This window comes from Hypanus sabinus, chromosome 22, assembly GCF_030144855.1.
Source record: "Hypanus sabinus isolate sHypSab1 chromosome 22, sHypSab1.hap1, whole genome shotgun sequence".
NCBI lineage: Eukaryota > Metazoa > Chordata > Chondrichthyes > Myliobatiformes > Dasyatidae > Hypanus > Hypanus sabinus.
Genome location: NC_082727.1, coordinates 22,706,152 through 22,731,413, shown reverse-complemented (window position 1 = coordinate 22,731,413; position 25,262 = coordinate 22,706,152). Strand labels below are relative to the sequence as shown.

At 43.2% G+C, this 25,262-nt stretch overlaps 1 protein-coding gene across 1 annotated transcript in view; it reads left to right on the top strand.

The window, feature by feature from the left end:
- The first annotated feature begins 3,552 nt into the window (after positions 1-3,552).
- The window catches only part of tspan15 (tetraspanin 15), a 121,746-nt gene continuing 100,036 nt past the window's right edge, over positions 3,553-25,262 (top strand). Inside the window, exon 1 of the mRNA XM_059947293.1 lies at positions 3,553-3,703. Within this exon, the coding sequence (XP_059803276.1) occupies positions 3,608-3,703 (96 nt within the window). The 5' untranslated portion in view covers positions 3,553-3,607. The remainder of the gene's footprint in view (positions 3,704-25,262) is intronic.

The window sequence follows — 25,262 nt, the reverse complement described above, 5'->3', positions numbered from 1 at the left end:
ATGGAGTTTGCAATGATTTGCCTGCAGATTTTAGAGCTCACTTATTGATACATTTTTTATTGAATAAATTATTGATTCACTATGTCGAATTCCAAAGAAGCAAAGGGTGCGAAGCACAAAAGAACTTATAGTTGATTTAAAGTTGAATGGCTGGAGGAACTCAGCATCTATGGAAAAGAATACAGTTGACAATTTGGGCCGAGGCCCTTCGGCAGAACCGATAGGTGCTGCCTGACCTGCTGAGTTCCGCCAGCATTTTGTACATGTTGCTTTGGATTTCCAGCATCTGCAGATGTTCTCTTGTTTGTGACTGGTGTTACCTGGATGTATTGTCACGATGCAAAAGTTGCTGGAGAATTTGCAAGTGGGAAGAAGTGGAGTGATATTTGGAAACTTGACTTTTAAAGTGTCATTTAGCAAACAAATCACATATGGATGATGTGCAAAAGCTCCAGCGAGAAAATCCTTCATTACCCGCTACAGGCCTGCGACATATGTTTTCTGAGTACAGATGAATGAGAGTGAAAATGATCAAACCCAGAGGATATTAAAGTTCTTATTGACAGTGTTTTGCTAGCTGTTGAAACGAATACCTCTTTATATAAAATTCAGTGTGCACGTGTTGTTGTCACTGGACAAAAATTTGCACAGCACAGGATTTTTGTGCACACTGGCCATTACAAATTAGAAAGAAGACTGGATACAACGTTAGCCACTCACCAGTCCTCTAGGAAGTCACCTGTAATTAGAGAGAACACAAGGGTATTGGTCAAGGGCCCAGCAATCTCATTTCTTGCCTCCTTCAATAACCCAGGGAGTTATCTACTTTAATACTCATTTGGAGGCCCAACACTTCCTCCTCCGTGACCTCTTAACACCCTAACGTATTTATACAGTCGGCACTGATCTACCTTTTCCTTAATAAATACTGAAGCAAAATACTCATTAAGTACCTCACTCACATTCTCCACATCCAAAGAAATGTTCCCCTCTTTATCCTTGAGTGATCCTACCCTCTCCCTGGTTATCCTCTTGCTGTTGATGTATGTATAGAATGCCTAATAATCACATACTTGACAAGGACTTTTCACGGCCCCTCTTGGCTTTCCTAATTCCATTCTTTAGTTCTTTTCTGGCTTCTTTTTATTCCTTTTGTGCTCAGTTTGATCCCAACTTCCGAAGCTTTACATACTTCTCCTTTTGCTTCTTGACTAAATGCATCACCTTTAGACATCCAAGGTTCTTTTACCTTTCCATTCCCATCCTTCCTTCTAACAGGAACATACCTTTCCTGTACTCTGTGCAATTGATCTTTAAACACCCCCCACATGTCTGATGTGGACTTGCCAGAGAACAGTTGTTCCCAATTAACTCTTCTTAGTTCCAGCCTAATGCCCTTGTAATTTGCCCTAATCCAATTTAAGACTCTCCCACAAGGACCATACCTATTCTTATCTATAACTACCCTGAAAGTTAAGGAGTTGTGGTCACTGTTCCCTAGCTGCTCACTCAGTGGAAGTTCAGTCACCTGGCCAGGCTCATTACCCGTCACCAGGTGCAGTACAGCCCTTCCTCTCGTTAGACCATCCACATATTGATTTAAGAAACCCTCCTAGATACACTTAACAAATTCTGCCCCACCTAAACCCCTGACACGAAGAAAGTCCCAGTTTATATTAGGTAAGTTATAATTCCCCATACAACAACCCAGTTATTTTTACACATTTCCTTAATCTGATTACATATCTGTTCCTCTCCCGGTGACCGTTAGGGGGTCTGTAGTACAATCCCATCAGTGTGATTGGACCCTTCCTATTCCTATCCAAATGGACTCAGTGTCTGACTCCTCCGTTATGCCTCCCCTGAGTGCAGCTGTGACATTGTCCCTGATTAGTAGTGCAATTCTTCCCCCCCGCCCCCACTTCTTTTACCTCCTTCTCTATCTACCTTTTTCTAAAACTTCAAAAACAGTATACTAAATGGTATATTAATTACCCATTCCTGCACCCCTCTCAGCCAAATCTCTATAATGGCCACAACATCATAGTTCCATGTACCATGCTCTAATTTAATCACTTTTACCCACAGTACTCCTAGCATTAAAAAAATACACACTTCAAACTATCTGTCACATTGTACCTGTTATTTCAATACTTTCCCTGACAGTCACCTCCCTGTCTGATCATTTATTGACCTGGTGTTTTGGTACCCAGCAACATCCCCCCCCCCAACCACCCCTCAAAACTAGTTTAGACCCTCCCATGTAGCAACAGCAAACCTCCAGGCCAGAAAATTAGTTCCCCTCCAGTCCAGGAGTAATCCATCCCTCTTGTACAGGTCACTCTTTCCCCGTAAAAGGTTCCAATGATCTAAGAACTTGAAATCCTGCCCCCTGCACCATTTTTCAGCCACTCGTCCATCTCCGCTATCATCCCATTCCTATCTAGACTATAAGTATTTAATGGCTCTGTGCTATACTCAATGACACTATATTCTGTGCTTCTCATCTCTGTTCTAACTGGATATCCCTCTATTCTGAGGTCCTATCGGAAACATTGTCTCCACATCCACTCTGTCTAGGGTTTTCAATATTCAGGGATTTCAATTAGAAACCCCTCATTCTTCCAAACCCCAGCCAGGACAAACCCAATACCATCAAACGCTCTTCATGCATTAACTCTTTGATTCCCGGGATTATTTCAAAATGTCTCCGAGTCCAGAAATTCCCAATAAAATGCCAGTCGCTCCACATGAAACTGCTACCATTCATCAGTACGCTCTACCTGTGGACTAAAAACTGCACTTAGAATCTAACATTTCAGATCAACAGCAGCATCCCTGGCCAACTTTCTGAAATTAGTTCTTGCTAGTAGAATTCTTAAAGAAGGTGGGGGAGGGGGGGTGGGAAGGAGAAGGCTGCTGGATGTCAGGTTAAAAACCAATCAGGAAAGATCAAGGGGTGGGAGAGGGGAAAGGCAGGAAAGGTGAAGAAGGAGTGTAAGGTGAAAGCACTGCGTAGTAGAAGGCAGAGGTGATAGGCAGCTGGAGGAGGAGGAGGCAGAGTGAAACTGGGGTGGGGGAAGGGACCCTCCTCCAGCTGCCTATCCCCCCTCATGATTTTGCCTTCTTCTACTACACAGTTGACCCTGTTGTGTGAGGCTCACAACGCTTTTGTGATCACGAATTCTTCGTTCGTGAATGGGCTTTTCGACACTTGTTGACTTCCTGAATTTAGATACTTATTTCCCGCATTGCTACTTGTTAATCCGACACGACGCCAGAGATAAAGTCTTTATATTGGGGAAACTATTTATGGGAAGGGAGTTGTTGGTGGAACTCTAATTTGCCGACTACGAACCGCCCTTCCTTGGCCGCTGTCACACTGCGAACAGCGTGACTGTTCCCACAGTGGAGGGCGCGCTGCTTCCTCGGCTGGTTTTTTTGGGGCTCAGCTTACTCTGATTGGTGGCTCTCATGTCAGTCACAGATAATCGACTTGCTGATTGGCGAGTGTACCGGGCCGCGGTGGTGTCAGGTACAGATAAACCGGAAAAGAGTTTGGCAACGAGTACCTGACTTCAGGTAAAGTGAACCGACAACGGCCAGAATGGCAAAACGCGCAGTGGGGCCGCGCAACCATTGCCAGCGCCTCAGTTATATCTACCTCAAATTCACGCTGGTCGCGTACGCCACCTTCTTCTGGGTAAGTGTCAACTGGCAGGGGCGGCAACTCGTGGGAAGGGAGGGAGAGCGCTGGATGTGTATGTGGTGGTAGGAAAACCCCATGTCCAAATGTTAACAGAGCACCTGAACTTCGGGAACAATCTAGACATTAACCAGAGCCATCTCTTTCCTAACAACTATTCCATCTGAATTAGTTTTCCTATGGCCCCGCTCAGCTCTTGTTGAAATACGGATCCATGCCTTTGTTTTGAGCAGACTTAACTGTTCAACATATTGTGGAAAGTTCAGATCATCCAAGATTTTTGCCAGTATTTTGTCATTCGTCACCTGCTTGCTGGCGGACCTGGTTAGTAAAGCGATAGTTTACAAAATTCTCACCCCTTTGTTTACACGTCTCTGCCTGGCTTGCCTCATAACGGCACAGAAGGATGCCTTTCGGCCCACCATGTTCATGCTAACCACTGCATCGGTCCATAATCCAGTTTACCTTCATAAAGATAAAGACCTTCTTTCCCTCGGTGGTTCAAGTGCCTGTCTGGATTCTGCTTAAATGTGTGAGAGTATCTACCTGTAACAGGTACTCAGGTGGTGCATGCCAAAGGTCATCACATTCTGTGTGTAAAGATATCCTCATACCCCCCAACCCCAGATCCCTTCTAAGTCTCTCCTTTAAACCTCCTACCTCTCGCGTTAAGCCCAAGGGGAAAATATTCTTATTATCAAATTGAGAATCAGGTTTAATATCACTGGCATATGTCGTGAAATTTGTTGTTTTGTGGCAGCAGTACATTGCGACACATATTTTAAAACACTATAAATCACAAATACATATATGTATATAAATATATTAAATACAGTAAGTAGTGCAAAATGAGAAGAAAAAAACACTGAGGTGAAGTTCATGGGTTCATTGTCCATTCAGAAATCTGATGGTGGTGAGGAAGAAGCTGTTCCTGAAATGTTGTGTGTGTGTCTTCAGGCTCCTATACCACCTCCTTGATGGCAGCAATGGGAAGAGGGTATGTCCTAGGTGATGGAGGTCCTTATTGATGGATGCCACCTTTTTGAGGCATCTGCTTTTGAAGGTGTCCTGGATGCTGGAGTGACCAGTGCCCATGATAGGCCTGGCTGAGCTCACAACTTCCTACAGCTTTTTCTGATCCTGTCCCTCCATACCAGATGCTGATGAAATCAGCTAGAAAGCTCTCCATGGTACATCTGTAGACATTTGCAAATGTCTTTGATGACATATTAATTCTCTTTAAAATTCTATTGAAATATAGCCACTATCAGGACTGCTTTGTAGTTGCATCAATATATTGGGTCCAGGATAGATCCTCAGAGATGTTGTCACCCAGGAACTTGGTTCACTCTTACCTCTTCTGATTCCCTCACTCTTACCTGTTCTGATACCCTCATTGAGGATTGGTGTGTGTTCCTTCAACTTCCCTTTCCCGAAGTCCTCCATCAGTTCCTTTGTCTTACTGACAATGTGTGCAAGATTGTTGCTGTGGCTCCACTCAACCAGTTGACCTATCTCACTCCTGTATGCCTCCACATCACCACCTGTAATTCTGCCAACAATAGTTGTATCGTTGGTAAGTTTATAGATAGCATTTGAAATGCGCCTAGCCACATGGTCATGGGTGTGAAGAGAGAAGCATATCTGCCAGGTCCTTCAGCATGAGCCTGCTCTGGCCAACACACCTGAGAACCACACGCAGGTGCCAGAGGCCGTGCACTCTGAGGTACTCGAGGGTCTGCACCTCACTCCTCTCTGGTCATCCAGGCACATGATGGACTCTGTATTTTCTACACTGCTGGTTCTGGTGGCCCAACATGATATATCTATTCATCACTGTCTGCCCTGAATGTGTCCAGTTCAATTCCTCCAACCAGTAGCCCTCTGGGCTCCTGTGGTCCCTACCAATCCTGTGATGCCTAAGGTCCCACATCACCATGGATTTCATGATGGGTTTGCCACCTTCCAATGGGGTCACGCTGATCATAACAGTGGTGGACCAGTTCTTCAATGTGCCTGCTTCATTGCCATCTTCCAAACTTCTGTCAGCTGTTAAGATGGAGGACCTGGTTCTCCAACATGTAGTTTGCCTCCACGGTTTCCCCAAGGACATTGTGTCAGACTGGGGCCCACAGTTAGTCTCCCACTTCTAAAGAGCTTTCTGCTCCCTCCTTTGCACCTCAGTGAGTTTGTCCTCTGGCTCTTTCCGCTTGACCATTGGTCTGTGGATGATAGCCAATCTGCAAGTGATGAAGTTTCTGCGATGCTTTGCTGCCTCTAATTCTTCCACATGAAAAATGTATCTTCTCTGGGCTGAATTGTCCCACAATCTACACACCACCTCAGCCTTTGAAGTGTTTCATAGATACCAACCCCCACTCTTTCCCCTCAGAGGAGCTAATGGTGAAGCTCCAGGGCCTGATGAATCCAAAGGAATGGCAGAGACTGATACTGTTTGGCATTGCAGGAGATGCCATTCAGCATTAAACTCAATGTAGGACTGTCTTAGGGACTCTAGCTCTGGATTTTTCCTTGGGGTTTACTCCCAAAGCCTTCCCCATGAATGGGTAGAGGCACAATGCTGTGGAAGTTTGAGATCAGAGTTTTCCTTCTTCTAGATGAGCTGCCAACCACGATTGATGAACCCCATCTGCCTAAAGAGACTGGTTTTAAGACACTAGTAACCCACCTTTGCCTCTTCTTCTGTCAGTAGAAACAATTCTGCTGGGCTTTGTAGCTAAGCCATATGTGAAGGCCAGGAGCTGGACTTAGTTGTCAGAGGCTATTTGAAATGCAATGCATTAGGAGCATATAATAGGTAGTAGGAGCTTATTCCCACTATCATCCCTGGCTATAACAACCTTAAGGAACCAGGGTGTAGGATGTAGTACCTGGTTGACTGGAAATGGCTTGGGTGCTGCCCAGTTTCATCTTGGATTCATCACTCGTCAAGGAGTTCCACTGCACCTCAGCTTTTGGGTGCTGACTGTGGGGGTGGAGGGAGTCCTACCTCCCGGCCTCCACCCAGCTAACAGAAGTCACCAGCCACTCTTTGTCAAACTCATCACCTGCAGTCTATTTAAACCCAGCTCTCATGCACAGTCCCTTCCTCACCCATTGACCCAATCAACCTCAACCATTTGCTCTTAGCTTTCAGTTACCTTGTTGTGTTACGTCTCTGTTCTGGCTTGTTATTCTGCAGTTTATTATTAAAGTTACAGTTCACCACTATATCTTCTCTGCTACTCTGCATTTGGGGAAAGCCTCTTCTACATTTCCTGACCTCTGTACTCTTGATCATGGTTTTAATCACTGTGTTGTTGGTAATCTGGCTTTCAGATTGCAAGGCCTTCAGGAATACCTTCCATAAAACCTTACAACTTTCTTTCCTTCTTTAAGATGCAGCTTAAGAAACTTAACACCTCCTGGTGTATCCTGATAAATTTTTACTCGGCCATCATTGACAGTGTTGTGACCACCTCTTTCAGTGTTTGGTTTCCTGTTGCCTCCTCTCTCTTCACGTCCAGTTTGCAAAAAGTGATCCGCTCATCAAAGAAGATCTTTGTCTCTCAGCTACTGACATTAAAAGTCCTGTTCACTGCCCTAGCAAAGAAAACAGCTGAAAAAATTACTGCTGACTCCACCCACCCTCATAGTCATCTATTCACCAAATTGCCATCAGAGAAACACTACAAGACCATCACCACCAGCACTACACACCATCTCCAAAGCTTCTCTCCTGTAGCTATCCAGCTTCTCAACAATACTCGGGTATAATATCCTAATTGTCCCTGCACAACATTTATTAAATGGTCTTTCCCACTCTCCTTGCTCTGTTGATAATTATTGAGTCTTTTCATATTAATTTAAGTTTGATTCTTGGCATTGTGCATGTGACTAATCAGCTCAGCAGGTCAGGCAGCATCCGTTGAAATGAGCAGTCAATGTTTCGGGCTGAGACCCTTCGTCAGGACTGAAGAAGGAGGGGACAGGGGCCCTAGAAAGAAGGTGGGGGGAGGGTGGAAGGTGCCAGGTGAAAAACCAATCAGGAAAGATCAAGGGGTGGGGAAGGGGATAGGCAGGAGAGGTGAAGAAGGAATGTAAGGGGAAAGCACTATGGGTAGTAGAAGAAGGCAGAGTCATGAGAGAGGTGATAGGCAGCTGGAAGAGGAGGCAGGGTGAAAGTGGGATGGGGGAAGGGAGAGGGAGGGAATTACTGGAAGTTGGAGAATTCGATGTTCATACCAAGGGGCTGGATACTACCCAGACGGTATATGAGGTGTTGCTCCTCCAACCCTGAGTTTGGCCTCATCATGGCAGTAGAGGAGGCCATGAATGGACATATCCGAATGGGAATGTGAAGCAGAGTTGAAGTGAGTGGCAACTGGGAGATCCTGTCTGTTGTGGCGGACGGAGCGGAGGTGCTTGACGAAGCGATCCCCCAATCTGCATCGGGTCTCGCCGATGTAGAGGAGGCCGCACCGGATGCAATAGATTACCCCAACAGACTCACAAGTGAAGTGTTGCCTCACCTGGAAGGACTGTTTGGGACCCTGAATGGTGGTAAGAGAGGAGATGTAGGGACAGGTGCAGCAATTGCGCTTACAGGGATGTGCCAGGTGAGAGATCTGTGGGGAGGGATGTGTGGACCAGGCAGTTGCGGAGGGAATGATCCCTGCGAAAAGCAGAGAGGGGTAGAGAGGGAAAGATGTGCTCAGTAGTGGGGTCCTGTTGAAGGTGGCGGAAGTTGCAGAGGATAATATGCTGGATCCGGATGCTGGTGGGATGGTAGGTGAGGACAAGCGGGACATGGTCCCTGTTATGGTGACGGGAGGATGGGGTGAGGGCCGAAGTGCGAGAAATGGAGGAGATGTGGGTGAGGGCATAATTGATGACGGCAGAAGGGAAACCACGATTCTTAAAGAAAGAGGACATTTAAGATGTCCTGGAACGGAAAGCCTCATCCTGGGAGCAGATGCGGTGGAGACAGAGGAACTGGGAATAGGGAATCGCATTTTTACATTTGGCAGGGTGGGAAGAGGTATACTCAAGGTAGTTATGGGAGTCAGTGGGTTTTACAGCATCTGCAGTGTACTTTGTGTTTGTACGTGTTGATTTGACCACAGCATCTGCAGTGTACTTAGTGTTGACTATTCAGCTAATTGCTCATGGCTGTTTGCCTATTATCTTGTAAATTGTTGGTTGTTATTGTGTTGTCTGTTATGTTATTGTCCTGGGTTTTATGCTTGGCACTGAACTGCAATCAATTCTGTTGTGTTCCATATTCTGGCAATAAGGTGATTCTGAAAAGCTGCATCCTTGATTGATCATCGAGTCTGAAATCTCTTCAGGTGGTTTTCTTTGTTAAGCACTGGGATGTTTTCCTTCATGTAATGCACCACATGAGCACACAGTGTTGTACCAGCCACATCCCCAGACTTCATATTGTCCCATGGCAGGCAAGAAGAGAAGAAACTAGATCTTTCATTTTCACAACCTCAATATACCCCAAACACACTTCATTCAATGATATAGTTACTTTTGCCAATTAGGAAACACTGCTGTCAATTTGCAGGCTGCAGGTTTCTACAACTTTTAACAGCTGCTGAGGTGACATCAGAAGCAAAATTTGCTACTTACACCAGGGATAACTTCCCAGCCTTTCTTTCCACAATCAGCTGATTTTGGCTATGCTTTTCAAAAGGCAACTGTTGACTGTATCATCTGAGAAGTCTCATGCTGGTAGTACAGTGCTCCTTGAACTAGAATACCAGTCTCGGTAACATGCCCCCGAGTGCAATAAGGAAGTTCTGAATCTTGTGACTCCAATGTGAAACTGTTAATACTGAGATAAAGCTAATGCTCGTAGGGTGTCACCAGAACATCAATGAGGCATATATGAAATTGAGTGGATCCTGTTCTCGGTGAACTGCAATGGGACCGAGTTAATATGAACTATTGTTATAATTGACGATGTCCTTTGTGGGGGTATGGCTATTATAGAGAGTGTAGTGTTATTGTGGTGTTGGTGTTATGGAGCCAAATGTCAGTTCATCAACACAGTGTCATTCATGAAACATCAACCATCCCTTCGGTTTCGTGCATAGCTTGATGCACTGAGTTTGTATTTTGTTGCGGATTCCTGCATATGTAGTCTCTCTTGTGTTGCTGCATCTTACCTGTAGATTAAGCACTGGAAATGATGATGTTCTTCCTTGCGGTTATAGAGATAACACTGCTCCCACCCATCCCCAATGTGAAGAGAGGTGCAAGTGGTGCGAGTTCTTCTGAAGACCATAAGACATAGGAGCAGAATTAGGCCTATTGAATCTACTCCACCATTCCATTATAGCTGATTTATTATCCCTCTTAACCCCATTCTCCTGCCTTTTCCCCATAACCTTTGAAACCCTTACACCCCGTAATCGATATCCATCTCCTTGTTGGCATCGAGGAAGAGGTTATTTGCCTGGCTCTTCCTCCTGCTCGCAGAAGGCTGTCTCATCATTGTTGGTGATGAGCCCCATCACTGCCGTGTCTTCACTGAACTTGACAATGTACTTACTCGGGTGTTTGGCCGTGCGGTCATGTGTGAGCAGAGTGTACAGCGATGGAGGGGGGGCACCTGTGTTGAGGATGATGGGGAGGGAGCAGCGGCTGGGCATCCTGGCTCTGGGGAGTCTGTTGGTTAGGAAGTCCAATGCTCAGTTGCACAGTAGTGTACTTAGACCGAGCAGTAGGAATTTGTTCACCTTGATCTGTGGGACAATAGTGCTGAATGCTGAACTCGAATCCAGAAATGGCATTCTGGGGTACTGTCCTAGTTTTCTAGGTATGTCAGGGCCAGATGCATGACAGATGCTATGGCATCTGTCGTGAAGTAGTTCTGTTGCTAAGCGTATTGGTGAGTTCCGATATGGCAGGAATAGAGTTTTTGATATATGCCCTTAACAGCCGTTCAAAGCACTTGATGATGTTTGACATCAGTTCCACTGGGCGGTAGTCATTAAGTTCTAAAGGTGTAGAGTTCTTCATGATGGTGGTGTGTGGGGAATGCAGCCTGAATGAGTGAAGTGTTGAAGACATCCATGAAGATGCCATTGAATTGATGTGCACACTCCCTGAGTACTCGGCCTAGGATGTTGTAGGCCCGGCCACCCTACGGGGGTTGACTCACTGCAGAATCCTTCGCGTGCCTGCTGCTGTTACACAAGTGGTCACTCACCTGGGAGAGGGGCAGCTTTCGTAGCTGGCATTGTGTCTCGAAGCATGCGTAAAGGTTGTTTAGAGCATCAGGGAGGGGGGCATCACTGCTTCAGTCCATGCTGTTTCTCCTTGTCTAGACTGTAATGCCCTTGACGTCCAGCGACATATGCTGGGATCGTTATCAGAAAGACGTTCCTGAACGTTTTTGTGTATAGATGGTCTTTGCCCTCTTGATGCCTAAGATGAGGTTTCTCCTGTCTGCTGCTCTGACAGCTGTTCTGTCACCAGATTTGAAGGCTCCATCATGAGTCTTAGAAGATGCATTCTTTAACCTGATACAATTTAGAAGATGAAGGCTAATAATATATAATAATGATAGTTTGATGAATGTTTTGTAGGCATCAAAATATTAAGCCATGATTTTAAAAATTCCATAAGCATGCTTATTTGTGTGAATAAATCAGATGTTGGTAAATTCATCCTCATGTATATCTGATTATATATATAAATTATATAATATATTTTGTGGATATCAATATGCAGAGTGACCCGAGAAGATAGAAGCAAACTACCTTTTTGAGTCACCACTGTCCTTCCTGTGATGTCCATTAGGGAACTCCAGCATTTGGCAATATTTTCAAGTGAGGATAGTGATGACTGAATGGTGTGTTCTCTTAGGCTGGTTACCTCCTTTGTTCTGATGGTAAAGGTCTTCAATTTCAGAGTATCCGAGATAAGTAATTACAAAGTATTTGTGGATGGTGTACAATGCGCTGGCAGTCGTTTGCTTAGCCCTGCTTATAGAACTTCTTGAATGTTGTAGGGTCACACACGTATTCGCAAATGGACGTATCATTTTGAACAAACTTTTAGAAATCTATTTAATGTTTCATTACATTGCTTGGATTTGTTTGGTCCTGTGGAATTCTTCTGTGATTCCACACTGAAAGTTCTATGTTATTGTAAATTACTGTTGAGTTGCTGTACTGCGCTCATAAATCATACATATTGCAGCAAAAGTATAAATTAATAACGGGAGGGGTGGACGCTTCAACAGCCGAATGAACCAATTGGGAGTTACAATAACTATAATTCTCTTTCCACAGCTGTTGCCAGAGTGCATCTTCTATTTTTATTTAGATTTCCAACATTTGTATTTTCTTGATAACAGTGGTTTTGGACTCGGAGTTCAATATTCGTGCTGAGGGTTATTAGGTGCTGTTGATGGCAATGCCTTTCAGACAAGAGAGTAGTCCTCTAGAGCTCTGACATGCCCCATGTTACTGAATAAAATGCTGTTTGATTGTTAAGAGGTGACTCATTCACTGCAGAATTCTCAGTATTTAATTGCCTTTACAATCAATATTTTTGAAGGCTCTACTTTTGAATGCGTTTACTTTTTAAAGGTCAGGAATTCAGTGATCGGAAAACAATTGATGGTCAAAAAGAAATAATTTGTTCCTGTTTGGATTTATGTGACAAGAATTTTACTTGTTAGTTCACTCACCAGAATTACAAATAGAAACATATGATGCAACCTTATTACTACTTGAGCCAGAAGAAGAAAGTTAACTTTGAAATCTATAAAAGTTATCACAATTTTTCATTGAGTCTATGGGACAAAAAATCTTTGTAAACCAAATTGCAGTTCGATTTTCCTATTCTTCCCCCATTACCTTACTTTATGCCTCTTCAGATTCCTTTTTTAAGTTGCTGAATGGCTAGTTTCCATCACCCTTGCAGACATTTAGTAAATATTATAAACCACTCTCAGCATAAAAACTTTTCCCTTGTGTCCCCCTTGGATCTTCTGCCCATCAGCTTAAATCTGTGTTCCTGCTTATGAAACATCCACGAGTAAGAGAAGCTTTTTCTGTATCTAAACTGGGATCAAATCTCCTCTCAACTTTCTGTGTTCAAAGGAAAGGATATTTCCAGTTTCTCCAATCTGACCTTGAAGCTATATTTACCGATCTCATTTCTTATTATGGTATTTGTGTTCTGGACCTTCACTGCTGATGACATGACTATTATTAGCAGAATCTCAGATGTACAGGAGTGAGGTAGATCAGCTGGTTGAGTGATGTTGCAACTAAAACCTTGCACTCAACATCATTAAGACCAAGGAATTAATTGTGGACCAGGGAGAGGAAGTTGAGGGAACAGATACCAGTCCTCACTGAGAGGTCAGCAGTTTCAGGTTCCTGGATGTCAACATCTCCGAAGATCTGTCCTCTGCCCAACATATTGCTGCAGCTATGAAGAAGGCCTCTCATTAGGAGTTTGAAGAGAATTGGTATGTCACCAAAGACTCTAACAAATTTACACAGATAGAATGCTGCTCACAGTATAACTCTTTGTAATATTTGGCGGGGCACTGCAGAGGATTGGAAAAAAGCTGCAGAGGGTTGCAAACTCACCCTGTCATGGGCACTAGCCTCCCCAGCATTGAAGACATCTTCAAAAGGTGGTGCCTCAGAAAGTTGGCATCCAACATTATGAGGCCCCATCACCCATGATGTGCTCTTTCCTTATTACTGCAATCAGAGGCAGTGTACAGGAGCTTGAAGACACACACTCAATAATTTAGGGACAACTTCTTTCCCTCTGCCATCAGATATTTCTGAATGGATAATGAACTCATGAAAGCTATCTCACTATTTTTGCCTATTATTTGCACTATTTGCTTTAATTTTTTTAATATATTTCTTATTGTAAGTTGTAGTTGTAAGTTTTCTGTATTGTACTATACTTCTGTTGCAAAACAACAAATTTTTTGATGTATATCTGTGATATTGAACCGGACTCTGATTCCTTTATTGATAACCAGAATTACGAAGAAACGGAATTGTAAAATTCCAATCATTCTGTATGAAATTTCATTTTCTGTTAACTTCCCTGTTTGCTCTGCTAGCCCACAAGGCTTTCTTCACAGATTACCACATCACATGCTTGATGACACTGCAAATGTTTGAAAATTTACTCTGTATTTTCATATCTAAGTCTTCTATGTATCATTTGTCGCATTATTGAATTTTAGAAAAGCCGTTGTTCCAAAGTTACCCTCATTTTAAAAAAAAATCAATTTAATTGAGCACTATTTGCCTTCAACAAAGCCCTTGGCTCTATTAACTGGACTTCTTCAAATGCCTAGTAAATTTTCTTTGATTTATTGTTTCTTAAACTTTCCCCACTGCTGATGGTAAACCGACCCACCTATTCTTGCCGGGCTTGTCTATACACCTGATTTTGTTCCTTTGTATCAAGATAGGATTGGAAGACTATGGAAAGTTGCCCCTTGATGCTAGTTGATTTTGGTTTCATTTGAGTTTCTTGTTGCCGTACTCAAATGATATAGACTCAAGAGACTGCAGATGATGGGATTCGGATCAGCAATCTCCTGGAGGGAGTTCAGTGGGTTGAACCCCATTCATGGGAGGAAAGAAATTTTCTACAGTTCAGATCAAGACCTTGCATCAAGACCATTGATGTTTTCAGGCCGAAACCCTGCACCAAGGTTCTGCTGCTGCGGTTTGACCAGAAATGTCAACAATTCCTTTCTTTCTGCAGATGGTGCTTCATCTGTTGTGTTGATGCTTGATGTATCTATGTGCCTTTCACCTTGAGCTGAATCTTAACTTCTGTAACACAGGAAGTGGAAGTGAGAGTTTTGACACCAACAGGTGGTAGATCTGAAATTCTCTGCAGTGTGTTTAGCAGAGGCAAAGCAATGCAGCTGTTGTGACCAATTATAACACTGTACCATTAGACATAAGACAAAGGAAGAGCATTAGGCCATTCCATCTTGGCTGACTTATTATTTCTCACAGCCCCATTCTCCTACTGTCTCCCTGTAACCTTTGATATCCAGATGAATCAAGAACCTACAGCCTCCATTTTAAGTGTACTCAATGACTTGGCCTTCACCACCATCCATGGTAATGATTTCCACAGATTCACCACCCTCTGGCTAATGGACAAGACCCTGTATGAAGACAATTTATTCTATTTTGAGGCTGTGCACTCTGGTCCTAGACTCTCCCACAATTGGAAACATCCTCTCCACATCCACTCTACCTAGGCCTTTCGATATTCGATAGGTTTCAATCAGATCTCCCCTCATTCTTCTAAACTCCAGCAAGTACAGGCCCAGAGCCATCAAACACGCCTTATATGTTAACCCTTTCATCCCCAGAATGAACCTCCTCTGGATCCTCTCCAATGCCAGCACAGCTTTTCATAAATAAAGGGTCCAAAACTGCTCACAATTCTCAAAGTGCAGTCTGGCCAAAGCCTTGTAAGGCCTCAGCGTTATATCCTTACTCTTATACTCTAACCCTCTTGAAATTAATGCTAACATTGCATTTGCCTTCCTTACTACTGACTCATACTGCAAGCTAACTTTTAGGGAATCATGCACATGAACTCCTGAGTCTCTTTCCACTTCTGATTTTTGAATTTTCCAACTGTTTAATCTACACCTTTATTCCATTTACCAAAGCACATGACCATACTCTTCTCTACACTATATTCCACCTGCCTCTTTGACCATTCTCCCAATATTCTTTTGCAAACTCCCTGCTTCTCCACCTATCTTTATATCGTCTGCAAACTTGGCCACAAAGCCAAATCAATTATCCAAATTGTTGACATATAACAGGAAAAGAGCCAGCCTCAATACTGACCCCTGAGGAACACCACCAGTCACCAGCAACCAACCAGAATAATCCCTCCCCTTAATCCCCTTAATCCTCCTGTCAGTCAGCCAATCTTCTATCCATGCTAACAACTTTCCTGTAATACCATGGGTTTCTACTTTGTTAAACATCCTCATGTGAGGCACATCGTCAACTCTTTCTGAAGATCCAAGTAAACACCACCCACTAACTCTCTTTTGTCTACCCTACCTGTTATTTCCTTAAAGAATTCCAGCCAATTTGTCAGACAAGATTTCCCTTCCCCTTTTTTCTCTGTATGGCTTTTTTTTTTCATCCGTTCTGTTAGTTTTTAAAAGCTTCCTAATTTTGCTATATTATATGGCCTTTATCTTGCTTTAATGCTGTTTTTGACTTCCTTTGTCAGCAACAATTGCCACGTCTTCTCGTAGAAAAACTTCATCTTTGGGATATATCAATCCTATGCCTTCCGAATTGCCCCCAGAAACTCCAACTGTCATCTCTGCTAGTACCTCCTTCCAATCAACTTAGGCCAGTTCCTCTCTTTCTCATGCCTCTGTAATGTCCTTTACTCCACTGTATTACAGATACATCTGACTTTATCTTCTCCCCTTCAAACTGCATGGTGAATAATATCATATTATGATCACTGTACCCTAGGGGTTCCTTTACCTTAAACTCTCATCAAATCAGGTTCATTACATAACACCCAATCCAGAGTTGCTTTTCCCCTAGTGGTCCAACCACGCTGCTCTAAAAAGCTATCTTGTAGGCATTCTATAGATTTGAGCGCTAGCGCCAACCTGATTTTATCTATCTAACAGGAATTTATTCATTATGTCCAGGAAGGTTTTTTCTAACAATATGTAGATGGCCCTATTAGAGACCGTGTGCAGCATTTCCTGTTCAGAATGGAGGCTGGTAACAAACAGAAACGGGGGCAAGTACATTGGGACCAGTGATCATAATTTTAGATTTAGAGATGCAGCAGGGTAACAGGCCCTCATGAACCAGCAAGCCCGCGCCGTCCAATTACTTCCATCTGACAAATTAACCTGCTAACCCATAGGTCTTTGTAATATGGGAGGGAACTGAAGCATACAGGGGAAACCTTTGCAATCACAGGATGAACGCACAAACTCCTTACAGGCAGTGGCAGAAATTGAACCCTCGTCACTGGCACTGTAGTTGCATTACGCTAACCTCTGCACTAGGGTTTTGTCCAACTTCTATAATTCCATTATTTTTAAAATAGTTATGTAAAAGATTGAACTGTTCCACACATTGAAGTCCTAAATCAGGGCAAGGCAAATTTTGAGGGCGTTACACAGGAATTTGCAAAGGTTAATTGGGAGAGGCTGTTAACAAGCAAAAGCCTGTCTGGCAAGTGGGAGTCTTTTAAAAGTGCAATTAGGAGAGTTCAGGGACAACAGATTCCTGTTAGAGTGCAGCGGGAAATCAGGAAGAAGAAGGAGGTATATGGCAGGCTTAGGCAGTTGGGATCAAGTGAATTCCTTGAGGAGTGTTAGGGATGCAGAGCCACAACTAAGAAGGGAATTGGGAAGGCTCAAAGAGAACATGACATGAGATAACCTCATCAGATAAGGTAGAGAATCCTTAGAGATTCCATTGGCATATTAGGAGTAACTAAGGGAAGAATAGGTCCCATTAAGGCGACTGTGGTTTTCCTTGTTTGGAGCCGTGGGAGATAAACTAAGTCTTACCTGAATACACTGAAGAAGGTTCACTAAGGTTACAACAGGTTCTAGATCAACTGGAAAAGCGAGGCAAGGAATCACAGATGGAATTTAACTCAAGGCAACTGTAAAGTAATGTACCTTGGGAAGAAAAAACAGGATAGGACATACACAGTGAGTGATAGGGCCCCAGAGAGAACAGAGTTCTAGGGGTATAAGTACATGGTTCCCTGAAAATGGTGACACAAGTAGACAGGATGGTAGGGAAGATGCCTGTCATCATTGATAGGGACATTGAGTCCGAGAGTTGGGACATTATGTTATAGCTGTATAAGACGTTCATGAGAACACATATTGGGCATGGTTTTGCTTGCCCAAATTTAGGAAGACAGTGATTGAGATAGAGATGGTGCAGATCATATAGACAGCCAGTGACTTTTTCCCAGGTGGAAATGGCTAATATGAGGAGGGAGGGGCATAATTTTGAGGTGATTAGAGCAATGTATAGGGGATGTCAGAAAGTAATCTTTTTACATATAGCGTGCCGGGTGCATGGAACACACTGCCGGGGTGGTGGTCGAGGCAAATACATCAGAGGCAACTCTTAGATAGGCACGTAGATGATAGAAAAATGGAGGTTATGTTGAAAGGAAAGGTTAAATTGATCTTCGAGTCTGTAAGGTTGGCACAACATAGTGAGCCATAGGGCTTGTAGATACTATAGTGTTCTATGTTCTGTTTTCCAAATGATTCACAAGGATCTTGCTGGGACCTGAGAGACTGGATCGGATGGGAGTGTTTTCCCTGGAGTGAAGGAGGCTGAGGGCTGCCCTGATTAAGGACCTTGTATCTCAACATTTCAGGAACAGCTTCTTCTCCTCTACAATCTGATTTCTGAATAGACATGGGAACTATGAACACTACCTCACTACTTTTTTGTTTCTATTTTTGCACAACTTATTTAACTATTTATTAAATAAATAAATGGATAGATATTTATATATATATTAGTTAAATTAAATATGTATATTTAAGGTTTTCCTCATAGAGGGTGGTGGGTATGTGGATCAAATTGCCAGGGAAAGCGGGAGAGGCAATTACAATTGCAATGTCTGAAAGCCATTTGGATAGGTACGTGGATAAGAAAGGCTTGGAGAGCAGTAGGCCAAATGCAGGCAAAGAGGAGCAGCTCAGGGAGGCACCTTGGCCCGCACGGACGTTGGCTTGACGTGCCTATTTTCCTGCTGTATGGCTACAAATGGACTAACTGTGTGAGTGTCCAAGGGCCTATGAGGTCAGCCACTTTGATGCACGTGACAGAGAAACAGAGTATTGTTTGTTGAATGGTGAACAATTGGTTAGTTTTAATATTCAAAGGGACCTTTGTGTGCTGTGCACATGAAATTAAAGTCAACACACTGGCACAACAGCCACCAAGTAGGCGGATGTCGTGTTCACTTTCATTATGAGAAGGTTTCACTGCACTGAATAAGGAAATGTTGTTGCATCTGCATCAGACTTTGATGAAACTGCACCTGGAGGATTTGCACATTTGGTTAGGTCACAGCTAGCATACAGGTCCTCGGGCCAGAAATCGGGAAGGACATAATTGTACTGGAGAGGATACAGAGAAGGTTCACCAGAATGTTGTCTCAGATTTTTTTTTCATCCAGAGGATAGTGAGAATCTGAAACTCTGCCTGTTGCAAATGTTCTCACAGCAACTAATGGAAGTGCTGCCCTCTCCCTACCCCTCCCCAGCTCCAGGTTCCTGGACTCAGATCTGACCTGTTCAGCTGCCTTAGTGGTGTACAAGTTTTCCCCAAGAATGTGTGTGTTTCCCCCGATGTTCCAGCTTCCTTACACATCTCAGAAATGGTCAGTAATGGTCCTCTGTAAAACGCCCCTGATAAATCCTCCAAATCTAATTTTGATTGTAACATTCAAGATGATTGTCAATACCTTCAAATTCTTCATAGTTTCTAACTTCAAGTAGTGAAATCCTTTCATTTTCACTCCCAACCATTTCCGGCATCTCCAAGCCTGAATGCTTGAGCAAAACTGTTACAAATTGTCTTACTGCTTATTTCTCGCAAACTATCAGTGACAAAAACGCTGCTTTTTGAACACAACCAAATGCGTCTGATACTATTTAAAAATTGTTTGCTGTGGTGTCTAATGGCCGCACAAATACATGCAGCCAACACCAGTTAGAAACTGTTCAGTGAGAGTCTCCCATCCCCATTAAGCAACATATCGTGCCAAAAATAAAAGAGAATCCTGGCAATTTTATAGATTAGTTTTTGTTCTTTAAGAGTTGCCCCAAATAAGCAGCTGCCCAATTAACTAGAATCCACTGTAGTCATGCCCTTTAGTAGAGGGAATAAAGCTGTAGACTAATAGAAAAGCAACATTGTAATGTTGAGACTTCATTAGGTTTTGATCAGACCACACTTGGCGTAAGTTGAGCAGTTTTATCTAAGAACGTATGTGCTGGCATTAGAGAGGGACTGGTGACGATTCACAAGAATGATCACAGGAATGAAAGGGTTAACATACGAGGAGTGCTTGATGGCTCTGGGCCTGTACCTGCTGAAGCTTGGAAGGGTGGGGGGGGGGGGGGAAGAAGAGATCTCATTGAAACCTATCGAATATTGAAAGGCCTAGATAGAGTGGATGTGGAGAGGATATTTCCAAAAGCAGGAGAGTCAAGGACCACAGGGCACATCCTCAGAATAGGACATGTCTTTAGCACAGAGATAAGCAGAAAATTCTTAAGCTAGAGGTTGTTGATCTGTAGAATTCATTGCTGCAGAGGTGAAGTCATTGGGTCTATTTAAAGTGGACAGTGATAGGTTCATTCATTATGTGCCATGTCATATGACGCGAGTGATCATAGTCTTGGCCATGATTGTTCTTGACAAATTTTTCTATAGACATGGTTTGCCATTACCTTCTTCTGGGCCATGTCTTGATTAGTAAGGACATGGGGAGAAGGCAGAAGAACGGGGTTTGAGAGGGAAAATAATTAGCCATGATGGAATTGTGGGGCAGACTCAATGGGCTGAACAGCCTACTTTGGTTCTATATCTCATCTCAAGGGCATTTGAATTAGAGGACATAGGTTTAAAATGAGAGGTAGAAATCTATAGGAGATCTGAAGGGTATGTTTTCTGAGGTTAGTAAATGTTTCAAAAGAAGGGCCAGAGAAGATAGTAGAAACAGATACCATTGCAATATTTAAAAGACATCAGAATAAGTATCGGGGGTAGCAAAGAATTTGGGAGGAAATGGGCCCAAGGCAGTGAACTGGTAGCATAGATAGACATTGCAGTTGACATGGACTTGTGGGCTGTCAGGGCAGCAGTTGTTGTGTTCTGGATCTCACCATTCCAGCTGGTTGCTCGTTCCTCTCTGACCTTCTCTGGACAAATGAGATGCCATTAACGACACCTTTAGGCTCATGCACTGTCACAAAGGAGACTATTGAAAAGAAGCTGTGCAGCAGGACCGAGGATGCCTGGGCACCAGAAACTGATGAATATTTTCAATGCACTCTTATAAAGTGTATAGGTTAGTCAGTGTAAAAGTGAATTCTGACATGCAAGTAGTTAGAAGCAACTGACTAGTTAACAAGTTAGTAAATTAATGGTTAACAAAAGTGATCACTACTACTTTTGGGTTTTCAATAGTTAACAGAAGCAGAAGCCAATTTAATAACAACATCCTGAGATCCTATCTTGAGGTGGTGAAAGGGTTGGTGCATGTGATTACAGGAAAGAATGGTGCAGTTTGAAAAGTTTAAAGAGTTTTTAAGAGCTCAGCATTCAAATGAATAACAAGATGCATTCGTTTCAGAACTAACCTAGTCACCATGAATGAGTCACAGAGTCAAAGAATCTTTACAATGTGTAAACAGGGCGTTTAGCCCAACTCATTGTGTGTTATTCCCATCTACCAGCACTTGGTCATAGCTTCTGGGTCTGGGAGATTCCAGTGCTCGGCTAGAACCCTCATAGCTACTGTCAGTGATTCTTCTTCCAGCACTCTGTCCAACAGTGTGTTCCAGGCACCTGCTCATCACTCTCTGGGTCATAAAGGACACTTCAGGTTCCCTTCTGAATCTCTTCCCCTTATTCTAAATCTGTGTCCTCTCATTTCATCCACTTCTGACAAGGTGAGTACTTTCCTGCCGTCTAACCTACCTCCACCCTGCACAGTTTAGCAGTCCTCAGTCATGTGATCTTTGTTCCAGGGGGCACAGACTGAGCATCTCCCACTTCTCTTTCTTACTGAGCTGTTCCTTGCCAGGCCCTTCTGCCTCCTCCCCTTTGTGTGGCCCAGTGGCAGAACCACACCCTGAGCCCTGACCGAAGTTTCATAACGCTGGAGAATAACCTCCCTACCTCTGTATTCAATGGCCCCGATGAAGGCCAGTATTCCATATGCCGCCTTACCTATGTGAAATACCTGTTCAGATGGTTCCATTTATTATCAGAGGATGTATACAGCAAACAACCCGACGTACTTGGTCTGCGCGGACATCCACGAGAAACAGAACCCCAAAAGAATGAACGACAGAAAAACATTAGAACCCCCAAGCCCCCTGTCCCCCTCTCCCCACACAAACAGCATCAATCTCCCCCCTCCCCACCACCCATTTCATCAGAAAACCATCAGCACCCACCAAGCAACAGCACAGCACACAAAGAGAGACCGTGATCTGCAGTCAACAAAATCTACTGTGTACCCGACAGTTTGACTTGTCACAGGTTCTCCCTCTCCCACGAGCAAGAGACAGTGAGGTGTCACCCATTTCACAGTGAAACGGGAGACCAACAGTCACTGTTATGTTACAGTCTGCCACGTCATTTTATAATTCCAACAATCTCTGACTCAAGAATCAACAGCAAACCCTCCCCATCATTGTGAGAGAGTAAGAGAGTGAGAAAACGCTCAACTACAGAGACCTCCATCCGCACACCCGCCACAGCGAAATCCTGATGCCCCTCCTCCCGCGGCATATCAGTCAGAGGTATCGGCCTGGAATCCACAGGGCTGCACCCCAGCGCCCTCCATGCCACAACTGAAGAATGTTGGAAAATGGCCACTCAGTCGGTGAGCTCCAAAAACAGGAACTCATCGCCATTGGGGGAGGGAAAAAAGCGTAGTTTGAGTGCTGTTGCTGATCAGGGACCTCAACAGAACCCCAGCCGCCTTGGAAAGGGAAAACAAGAGACATTAAAGAGAGGAATTTAAGCTATTTCCACAGATTAACTCGAAGAGGCTGCCATTTGGCACCATCTTAACTCTGCCCAGTCTTTACTTTCAAGGATCCTTGGATATTCCCCAAGGCCCTGTGTTCCTCAGTAAGAACCCACCATCCATGGTGTACATCTGGGCCTTTTTAGGCTCCCAAAGTGCACCACCAAGGGATTGAATTATTGCTTTGCAACCCTGAACAAGGGAGAAAATGGGAGATGTCAGTTTAAATGGCTTTTGATGGTAAATATGGCTTCTCATTTTGTACACTTTCCTCGTGGAAGGAGAGGTGAACCAATGAAGGTTTCTATCTCCCTGCCTTCTGTTGTTTGTGATATAAATAAATGACTTGGGTAAACTTATCAGTGGAATAGTTAGTAAATTTGTAAATAGCATAATCATTGTTGGAGTGGGGGATAGTGAGGAAGGTTGTTGAAGGAGACAGCAGGATTAAGAGCAGCTGGACATGAGGATGGAGAAATGGCAGACCCAGTTTAATGCAGACAGGTGTGAGTTGTTTCAGTTTGGGAGGTCAAACACAAGAGGAAACTATTCAGTAAATGACTCAACCCTTAATGCATGCTGCACAGAGATATCTTGGGATGCATGTTTTGAATTTCCTGAAAACGGCCATGCATGTAGATCAGGTGGTAACAACCATGTACAATATTCTTGCTTTTATTAAATATAAAGCTTTGGAGATTATATTTTGGGTGTAAACTTCAGATAGTATTGTAATTATAGGAATTATAGTATAGTAATTGTAGGAAGAATGTGCAGGCTTTAGAGAGGATCAGAAGAGTTTCTTCAGGATGTTGCCTGAAATTGAGATTATTAGCTCAAAGGAAAGGTTGGACAAACTTGGGTTGTTTTCTCAGGGCTTTTGGAAACTGAGGGATGAGTTGATGTAAGTATATGAAATATACGTAGTAAGAATCTTTTTCCTAGGATGGAAATGTCAAATATGAGATCATAGAAGGGGAAAATTAAAGAAAATTTGTAAGGCAGGTTTTATGTTTAACAAAGTGCCTCTACTTTCTTAGAAGTTCAAGTAGATTCAGCGTGTCACTTAAAACTTTGACGAACCTCTATAGATGCAGAGTGGAGAGCATTCTGACTGGTCGCATCACAGCCTAGTTTGGGAACACCAATGCCCAGGAAAGGAAAAAACTACAGAAAGTGGTGGATACAGCCCAGTCCATCTCAGTCAAAGCCCTCTCCACCACTGAGCGCATTTACAAGGACTGCTGCCACAAGAAAGCAGCATCCATCATCAAGGACTCCCACCATCCAGGCCATTCTCACTGCTCACTACTAGCACTAGGCAGGAGGTACAGGTACACCTCCAAGTTCAGGGGCAATCATTACCCTACAACTGTCAGGCTCCTGAACCGGCATGGATAACTTCACTTCACTCTGAACTCATTCCACAATCTATACTCATTTTCAAGGACTCTTCAACTCATGTCCTCATATTTATTTATTTTTGTATTTGCACAATTTGTCTTCTTTAGCACACTGGTTGTTTGTCAGTCTTTATTTATGTGTAGTTTTTCATAAATTCTATTGTAAATGCCTGCAAGAAAATGAATCCCAAGATTAGTATATGGTGACATGTGCATCCTTTGATAACAAGTTGATTCTTTCTTTGACTTTGAAGATTGGTAGGTGCCTAAACCACACTGCCAGGGGAATTGGTGGCAGTAGATATAATAGTAACGTTTAAGAGGCATTTAGAGAGTCACATGAACTGGCAGAGAATAAGTGACATTGACCATGTGCAGGCGGTTGCAAAGAGTAGAAACCGGCATCATGGTCAGCACAGGTATGTGGGCTGAAGAGCCTCTTTCTGTGCCTTACTGTTCTACATTTTATGTTACAATCACTTTTAAAAATGGTGTTTATTGTTGTCATAATCAGGAGACCAAAAAAAAGCAAAACAAATTAACTTTAACAATCTGTTGACGATGCTGGGAAGTGGGGATAAATTTGCTCTATTTTCTGATTAGGAGTTTAATTTGATTTCCACAGATACTCTTATTTTCTGGATGCAGGTCCACACTGCTATCAATTCTATGGGGCTGACAAAGGCTAAAAATGATTGAAACAATGTATGCCATTGAACACACAAAACCACTGTAATCTCCTGCATTTTTAAATGTGGATGTCATTGCTGGTGGCTGCTTGTTAGGCATAGCAATATAAACAGAAGCTAGGCTGCTAGGTTCTAGCAGTTGTGTTTTCACATACAGTGTGGCCTTCGGAACTGATTTGGATCGTCAACTTGGCCCTCTGCCAGCTTAAGTTGCGCACCAGTACCTGAACTTCTCCATTGCTATCTGATTTCTAATATTAAATTGCCTAAAGACATTCATTTTAATTTGCTCCACAGTTTCTGTTATATTTTATTGGCTTTTACTGTGAAGACCAATGTACTCATTTCCTCCTTTCATATTATAATTTGTCCTGCCTCTAAGGAACTGATGATCACCTTTGTCTTTCCCTTTATTTTTACACATTTGACACATTCATTACCTGTGTAAAATGATGCAATCTCTAGGTTTTCCATTTGCCTAATTTAATCTTCCTACTAAATGATGTAAAATTGTAGAATCGGAGGTCAGTAAGTGTAGAACCATATTAATCGATAGGTTGCCATGGAAGAGGATGATTTAGTTTGGCAATAGCTATTACTTGCTGCCTTTCACCTTCACTG